This window comes from Cardiocondyla obscurior, linkage group LG08 (assembly GCF_019399895.1).
Source record: "Cardiocondyla obscurior isolate alpha-2009 linkage group LG08, Cobs3.1, whole genome shotgun sequence".
In the NCBI taxonomy this organism is placed as follows: domain Eukaryota; kingdom Metazoa; phylum Arthropoda; class Insecta; order Hymenoptera; family Formicidae; genus Cardiocondyla; species Cardiocondyla obscurior.
The window spans coordinates 5,722,461-5,730,821 of record NC_091871.1 but is presented as its reverse complement, the minus strand read 5'-3'; the positions used below and the strand labels follow the sequence as shown (position 1 = coordinate 5,730,821).

The 8,361-nt window shown below is 35.0% G+C and overlaps 2 protein-coding genes across 2 annotated transcripts; one reads left to right on the top strand and one right to left on the bottom strand.

Moving 5' to 3' along the window:
• Window positions 1-1,381: 1,381 nt before the first annotated feature.
• Window positions 1,382-4,670, bottom strand: LOC139104679 (odorant receptor 9a-like). The gene is made up of 9 exons (XM_070660304.1): window positions 4,527-4,670; window positions 3,620-3,739; window positions 3,429-3,546; window positions 2,768-3,029; window positions 2,493-2,648; window positions 2,349-2,439; window positions 2,132-2,268; window positions 1,831-1,963; window positions 1,382-1,757 (listed from the first exon to the last, which is right to left on the bottom strand). The coding sequence occupies exons 1-9, from the start codon at window positions 4,668-4,670 to the stop codon at window positions 1,707-1,709; spliced, it is 1,212 nt and encodes a 403-aa protein (XP_070516405.1). The 3' UTR covers window positions 1,382-1,706.
• A 1,073-nt stretch (window positions 4,671-5,743) lies between these two features.
• On the top strand, window positions 5,744-8,143 carry Cycc (cyclin C). The gene is made up of 5 exons (XM_070660297.1): window positions 5,744-6,469; window positions 6,544-6,650; window positions 7,031-7,237; window positions 7,340-7,591; window positions 7,674-8,143. Exons 1-5 carry the CDS (start codon window positions 6,438-6,440, stop codon window positions 7,874-7,876), a joined length of 801 nt encoding a protein of 266 aa, XP_070516398.1. The 5' UTR covers window positions 5,744-6,437; the 3' UTR covers window positions 7,877-8,143.
• The last annotated feature ends 218 nt before the right edge of the window (window positions 8,144-8,361 follow it).

Sequence of the window (8,361 nt, the reverse complement as noted above, 5' to 3'; positions counted from 1 at the left end):
TATTTCACGAATAAAAAATATGTCGCTTCCGAGATATTTGTAAAGCCGACGCAAATACTTATCTCGCAAGGGCATCTCGACATTCTTACAGAAATCCAGAGCGTCTCTTAAAGGTATGAGAAGGCCGCGATGCGAAATCGAGTACCATTTATAATATATGGAAAGTGCATGAAAACGGGCAATGAGATTCGCGAGAAGCACGCGAGTAAGCACCTGCGTTTACAAACGTTAGCGAGCGCATGCAGAAAAAAAAAAAGAAAGATAAAAAAAAGAAGCGCGCGATGTGCACAATTCGCAATTCTAAGCGAAATCGGTGAACGTAATATCACACAAGCGTTCTCCGTTTCGACGACGTTCAACATAATCCGATCGATGCTATTTAAAGATTCGCAACGATACGAAAGCCGACCGTGTTGAAATAAAGACGTGTAATTCCGCTTCTTGACACGATCCGGACTATTGAAATCTGAATATTCCGACAACGCGGCTGTCCTCGATCGATGAAAGTGATCCGGATCAATTACAATTCGTGATTGTAACTGAATAAAATTGCACCCTTTGTTTAAATTAAATTCAGGAAAAACCCGAGACGTGCGATTTTATCGTCACTATTAGTTTAATCGGCGTCGTAAGTGCAGCTCGTATTTTTATTTGCTTTCTTTCTCTGTCATTTTTGCGGCCGCAGCCTTTGAAATTTCCAGATGAACTTATCTCACCTCGAGATTAGCGGAGGAACGATACACGCGAATTTTAAACGCATGTCTTTAATTACGCAGAAGCTCGACTGTGCCCGAATTGAAGAAGCTCAATTCGGGAATTTGTTGCTGTTCTTTTTGCAGCTTACGTAATCGAATAATTGATTTGCTTTTTGACTTCTCTTCGGTGTTATTAGACCGTTTTTGCGACCGACCGTGAGTCAATATCGCTGAGCCTTGACTGCGCTCTTTCAATTTCCTTTTTTTTACAATTAACTCTTTGTAACGTTGAATCGCTTTCATGTAGATTGCAAACCATTTTTTCGGATCAAGCACAAAGTAGAGCGTCTTGCTATCTATTTTCGTCTGTTTATCGTCGCTGTAAGCCGTTAACCAAATTAGTAGATACAATATCTCTCGTTTAAATATTATTTACTCAAACTACTTTTTTTTTTTTTTTTTTTTCCTTATCATCGTTTTTGCCACGTTAAATCCATGAACATTACTCGGAGTGAGCTTGTGCGTTAAAGCGTTATGATGTTTCATTAATACTTGTATTAATTAATTATGAATCCGAGAACGAGATAATTATTAAGGAACGCAAACGTTTTTTTTTTTTTTTTTTTTTTTTTTTTTTTTTTTTTTTTTTTCCCACAAAAATAGTTTTTGTGTTGCAAATAACTTTCTAGCGATAAATACTTTTTAATCAAATGAATTCTAGTAAAACTTGATAACAATTATAATAATATATATTTCTGATTTTCTATTAACATTCGAGTCACAAAATACATCTACGATACAGTTCGAAATACGTCGTCACTTTCGCGTGCAGCTCGTCGATTTTTTTTACTAATTCCAATTTATCATTACTGCGCAATGGAATGTAAGCTACAATCACAGCTTTACATACATTTACATTTATAATAAGCGAGAGAAAAAATCGTTTAAATTGATAATTTTATCGCCTGTTAAGCCATCGACTTATCTCTTTTTTTTGCTCTCCATTACAAATTATCTGAATGACGAAAGGGCGGTGAAGTAAGATACGGCTGCCTGTATCATCTTAAAATTCAAAATATATTTCTACACTGTTTGTACACAGTGGATGCTGCGAGTTTAAGGAAGTCGTTCTTACCGAGGCGTAATTCGCCATTGACAACACGTAGATTTTGCCGGCGGTTAATGTGCAGGGTGTGAGACCTCTGTAAAGTAATATGCTCAAGAGCTGGGTTGTTCTCCGCGACGTTTTGTACCATAGCATGCTGTATCTAGAAAGAATAATTGGAAACATAATTTATTTTATAATCTTTCTTGTTAACATTTTAACATATTTTATAATTTAAATTATTATTTATATAATTCAGTTAATTTTATAATTTATCATCGTTTATATAACTTATTTATATAATTTATTATTATCCGCAAAATTTATTTACGCCTTGTGGAACACATCTGTGCTGTGATCCATTATCCTCTGACCGGGATAGCTTAAGACGAAGAGGTGTATGAAAGCGCCTATCACTATCGCTACGTATCTGATCATCTCCTCTTTGCGATTCATTAAGGAAATTATCTGCGGGACAGTTAAGTTCTAGGTTGATTGAAGGTAGCGCGGTTTTTATTGGGGTGACTCAACGTTTGTCGCGCGCTTACTTGAATTCCCAGCAGACTCATGATTATGATAGTGATGAAAAGCAACATGAATGAATACAGCTCGAATGAAGAATCCAGCAAACGGACGTATCTGAAAGAATTGAACGTGAAAGACCCAACGCGGTAAGCATTCAGAAAACTCACTGAAGGCTCAGCTGATGCTTCCGCAAAAGCGACACGAATTCGCGATAGATCTCGTTCTCATAATCTCGCGATTTCCATCTACACATCGCGTCTGCATCCTTAAAACGGCCGCTGCCCTTTGAATTTTTTTCCGAAATCAGATTTTCCAATCGGTACCTTTGAAACATGAAAAAGTTGTTTTGCATTAACAAACAATTTATTTGCGATACAATATTTGAGAGAAAAAAAAAGTGCTTTCAGGGGTTTTCTGAAAGTAAATGATGTAGATACAATACCCAATCGCGGCGAACAGGCTGCACGCGTGTTGCGCGAGCGACATGTAGCTCGTATCGGTTATTATCATAACGCTCATAGTCAACACGGTCGTTAAGTACGAGTGGAGCAATACGGGATAGTAATACACCTCTCTGTCGAAGCCGTAGTCGACATCGAATAGGTATTTGTAAGGACGTGATTTGTTGAGAGGCATGAGGAGATCCAATAATTGCGGTGTTACTGGGATCAGCATGTAAAGGCTCATCAACGAATAAATCATCACTGCAACTTGCATTATTGCGCTCATTATTATGACGTAAAAGAACTACATACCGACGAATAAATAAGCAAACCGCATTTTTTATAATTACGAGCGATTGTGCAATTCATGATGACGAGCGTGAAAATAAGTGCGGCGCGATAACCGTGATTAGTCTGTCTGGGACTGTCGTGCACAAAAAGCTGAAGAAAGATACTCAAGACGTGAGATTTTCAATTTTAAAAACAGAATTTCTGGCGTTGATAACGTTTCGAAATAGCCACTTAAGCTTTCGTTTGTAGCTCGTCGCTTTCCTTACGTCTTAAGTCGTTTGCACGCAGTATATAAAATATTATGATGTGAAACTGGAGAAAAGAGTTTAAGAATTTCGTTGTTAATTGTGCGACATCGTGGATTCTTACCGGCGTAACTTATTGCCATTTTTCGTCCTATGACAGCGTACTCGTGCATAATTTGCACCTCCATTGAATGCGTGAAGACGCGCCAGTGGTAGTCGATAAGCGACAACATTTGTTCAATCTAGGAAGCAACAAAGAGTACAATTAGCGGCCTTTATTTCTTGAGCAAAAAAGCGCAATCGGCGAGATCTTACGTTTTTGTTTTTGAGAACTATGATGTACAGCTTGATGTAGCCGCCGATTGTTATAATTATCAGGATAAAACACTCGCAGTCCTCGGTCATGCTCCTCCATGTTTCAGATAATCTCACGAACTAAAAATCGGCGACAGTAATTGCGAAACTTCAGCTCATCTCTAACGTTTCACCTACCTATTATTATTAACATATTATTACTAAAGCAAAGATATTATTAAAAAAAAAAATTAACACTTTATTCAAGTTTTTATAACGTCATCGCGAATGGAATTGATTACTTACTGACTGTAAAAATATTATGAAAATTTATAAATAAACGGTCTTAAATATTAATGAGTGAATAAAGAAAAAGCCGCTTTTTTAGTGTTCTTTTAAAAAGGTCATTGAAGATTTTTTAAAAAGTTTTATATGAATATAAAACTTCTGGTTTTTGGATATTTCTGTTTAAATATTGACACGTGCAATGTTAAAAAGTGATAATGATCTGAAATTGCCTGTCGCACTGTTCGATCCGACAATTTTATTGACCGTGAGTCACGAACATCGTTTTGAAGTTGAATTTTTAATTATTGAAGCACGCAACCATTTACACCCATACAAATACATATATTGATAATATTTCTCTGAACGAGGTACGAATAGTATTTTTAATATTAAGTCTTTAATATTAAAATGATAAACAAAATTGCTTTATTTTATTACCTTAAAGAATTTAGAAAGTAACTTCGCGAAGTGAACTTCGTACATACTTCTACGATTGCGTCACTAAATCCTCTAAAATACGTTTTGCGTATGCTAAGTACATGAGAATTTTTTCTCTCTCACGTTCTCCCTTCTTCTTTTACTCTCGCGAATATTATTTGAGCTGCGGGTTGCGCGAGCACGGATAGCGCTGGAAATTTACCTCGAGAAAGCCGATGCTGAAAATAAATGACGTTATTATAGTCGGCAACAATATCTTCATGAATCTGCTTTGCGTTGGCCAGCCGCCAAGTTTCGACAACAGGCTCTTGTTAATGCTGTAATAACGCTTAACGGCTGACTGCATCCTCCTGGTGCAGTTCTACCGCGCGGATGTTAAGGTGTCGTCTACGAGATCTGAGCCCACATTTTCTGACCGGTCCCCCTATATCAGCAATAAGTGCCGCGTATCGGCTAATACCGCGTTTTCCTTTCTTTCTTTCTTTTTTTTTTTTTTTTTTTTTTTTTCTTTTTTTTCTTTCTTCAAATTGCGGCATTGTCTAACAATAATCACGGGTTGTCGAAAGACAAGTGTTGGTGTTCTAGGCGTCTCCATTCTTCATTCCCGCCGCTGTCGCGGCGAAAAAAGCCGATTGACGTCGCAAAAATTACACCAAGCGAAACGTCAATCTTTATAGTGACACACGGTCACCCTCGCCCTTTATTTCAGCCCATACATTTTTTTTTCTTTTTTTTTTTTTCTCATTCGGTGATAACGTGTAATTTACAGTGCGATCTGTACCACGACGATAAGCGCGAGATTAACGGGAGGAAAAGCCAAAGTGGCTTCGGAAGTAAACCTGTGAAATTACGGAGTCTGTGAAATTTTACGAGGATGCAGAAAATGCTAATCTCAAATAATTCTTTTTTTTATTTGGTTTTTTTTTATTTTACTTAGTTCCAGGACATTTAATCTCGAACGCTCTGGTTTGCTTATGATCAATCAATAAGTGTGATAAAAAAAAAATTAAAATCAATAATTGTGTATTTTGCACATTAATGAGAAGTTGAATGCATCGAGGGGTCTGCAAAGATAAATTGAAATAAAAGGAAACGAAACATTTCCATTGAGAAAACGAAGTAGTATTTAAATATTTACTTTTTGAAAGGAGAAAGAAATGTGCGGTATTGGATATTAATGCGATACTTCCAAGCCTAATTTGTAATAAATACCATCGATAAATCTTTTTTTTTTTGTTTTTTTTTATTAAATAATAACTTTTGTACAAATATTTTATACAAATTACTTGTAGATTTAAAATTCTTTTCCTTTTATTGATATCAGCTCGCGTCATAGAATTTATACAAAAAGAAAAAACTTAATTTTAGACATTACAGAGCGCGTGATTTACTTTTACTTCCTTTACGTTAAAGAAATTTTTATTTATTTTACTTATATTGTGAAAGAATATTTGACAAGTTACTTTCTTATTAAAATGTATATTAACAATCGAATAAATAATATTTGATTCTCAATTACAATTAAATAAAAATAGTAATTTAATCATGCGCTCATATAGATACTTAGTCGAGAAATTAAAATTTAAATGAAATAATACCTTCATCAATATCAAAGTTTCGCACGCTGGTGATTAGCCCATATGGACCAATCGAATAATAGAATGTTTTTTTATTAGTTTCTAGAAAATGCGCCACTACGGGCCGCCACTAACAGATTCGAGGTTGGGACGAAATCGAGTATGAGGTTATGAACAATTTGAACACAAAATGACGTTATAGTGCGAATTGTAGATAATTAAAAAGACAAATTGAATTGATTTTTGCGTCCCTCATTAGCAGTTATTATCAGTGACTTGCAGTGGTTCCGAATTAACCCCTTTTCTTATCTCCCATTCTATGGGAGTCGCGGAACACACACGAGCACGCGTTCGCAGAAGTTTAGCCCACGAAAGAAACGAGAAACGCGATTTGGCTTTTCACTCTGTCTGCATTTCGCGAAAGCATGAAGTATTTTTGTCGTGAAATGTGATAAACTAATTACCACACGTTCAATACAACCAGTCGACATCGTCTAAGTCCAGGGTGAAAGTTCGTAAGAAAATTTCGCTTGAGAATGGCCGGGAACTTCTGGCAAAGCTCGCACCAGTAAGTTGTAAATTGCATATTGTTTACATTATTTAATCAACTGAATTTTCAATCAAGTTTCTTGTTTCTGACAGCCAACAGTGGTTGCTGGATAAACAGGATTTGGTCAGGGAACGGCAGCACGATCTGTCAGTGCTAACGGAAGAAGAGTATCAGAAAATTTTCATTTTCTTTTCTAGCAGTGAGTTACAAAAATTCTAGCAATTAAAATAATGTGTTTTACACCTAACGACTAATTCTTTCTATATATCAGACCCCCTGTATAAGATTATTAATTCTGACAAATTATGCAATGTTAAATAAAATATAAATTAACATAAATAATTTTAAAATACATTAAAACATTTGAAGATTTTGTTTGACAAAAATATCTACTTTGATGAAATTAATAATTCGTATAAGATAAATCGTTAATATCATTAAAAAAAAATTTTTTATTTATTAAATTGTAATTGTAACTGATTATAAATTCGGAAATTCATACTACATTTTGTTACAAAATTACATGTAATATCTGTAATATGATTTGTAATTACATGAATGTATACCTCCTGTCGTTAGTGATACAGATGATAGGTGAACAGTTAAAGTTGAGGCAGCAAGTGGTAGCCACTGCAACAGTCTATTTTAAAAGGTTTTATGCTCGCAATAGCTTAAAGTGCATAGACCCTTTATTATTAGCTCCTACCACAGTCTTTTTGGCATCAAAAGTAGAAGAGTTTGGAGTTATTTCTAATAGTAGACTGATATCGACAATGGGAAATGTAAGTAAGTTCCATGACACTATTGGATCCTGTTGCAATTTGCTGAAGACTTACAGCATTGAACAAAAAAATTATTTTTACTAACATTTTTTCTTTTTCTTTGCAGTTAAGAACAAATTTAGTTACGCATATTCGCAGGAGTTTCCATATCGTACAAATCACATCTTGGAGTGTGAGTTTTATCTTTTAGAGCATTTGGATTGCTGTTTAATAGTGTATCAGCCATACCGGCCTTTGTTAACATTAATTCAGGATGTGGGACCAGACGACCAGCTGCTCATGCTGGCGTGGCGTATCATTAACGATAGTCTAAGGACGGATGTATGTTTGTTATATCCACCTTATCAAATAGCTATCGGTAAGAACAGCACTCAATAGAAAATTCAAACTTAGATATTTTAATTTCGCAAAAAATTCGATGGAGTGGTATTCTTTTGCAGGATGTTTGCAAATAGCTTGTGTGATACTGCAGAAAGATCTCAAGTCATGGTTTGCGGAATTGAACGCGGATATGGAAAAGATTCAAGAGATAGCACGGTATATAATTAATTTGTATGAACTTTGGAAGAAGTATGACGAAAAAAACGAGATGCCAGCGATACTAGCCAAAATGCCAAAGCCAAAAGCAGCGCCGCAGCGTTGACAATAAGCTCTTGAGTCATTGAACGTGTGGGATTTATGCTAACGCAGTGCTTTGATTAAATATCTCTTCTCGCAATATATATATATATATATACAATATATAAATCGACGAAACTGTGGCAGTTTCTTATATCGTAATATCTTTATTACGATATAAGAAATGGCCATAGAGTTTCGTATGAAAAATCGAACTGATAAACTTTGAATAATTCCTTTCTGACTGTATAAATTTTATAACTGAAATAGAGAAATGAAATAGAACACGAAACACCTACTTACCTTATTAATTTTTCATTGCACACAAGATTTGAAATAACTTTTCAATGTTAATTAAAAAGAAAACATTTTTCCAGTCCACAACGAAAAAATGATCAGGAAATACATTTAAATTTTTATGCATATTATATCTGTATATAATTTTTTAACGACAAATTTGCGATTTAATAAATCGCAAAAAAAAAAAAATTGCGGATTAGAAAAAAGTGT

Excerpts from the sequence above, each read along its gene's own strand:
- LOC139104679 (XM_070660304.1), bottom strand. The coding sequence starts at position 4,670 with ATGCAGTCAGCCGTTAAGCGTTATTACAGCATTAACAAGAGCCTGTTG. Across the intron at positions 3,547-3,619 it reads TAGTTCTCAAAAACAAAAAC|ATTGAACAAATGTTGTCGCT; the intron begins GTAAGATCTCGC and ends GTTGCTTCCTAG. Across the intron at positions 1,758-1,830 it reads CAATGGCGAATTACGCCTCG|ATGATACAGGCAGCCGTATC; the intron begins GTAAGAACGACT and ends TTGAATTTTAAG.
- Cycc (XM_070660297.1), top strand. The coding sequence starts at position 6,438 with ATGGCCGGGAACTTCTGGCAAAGCTCGCACCA. Across the intron at positions 6,651-7,030 it reads TTTCATTTTCTTTTCTAGCA|TGATACAGATGATAGGTGAA; the intron begins GTGAGTTACAAA and ends TCCTGTCGTTAG. Across the intron at positions 7,238-7,339 it reads ATCGACAATGGGAAATGTAA|TTAAGAACAAATTTAGTTAC; the intron begins GTAAGTTCCATG and ends TTTTCTTTGCAG.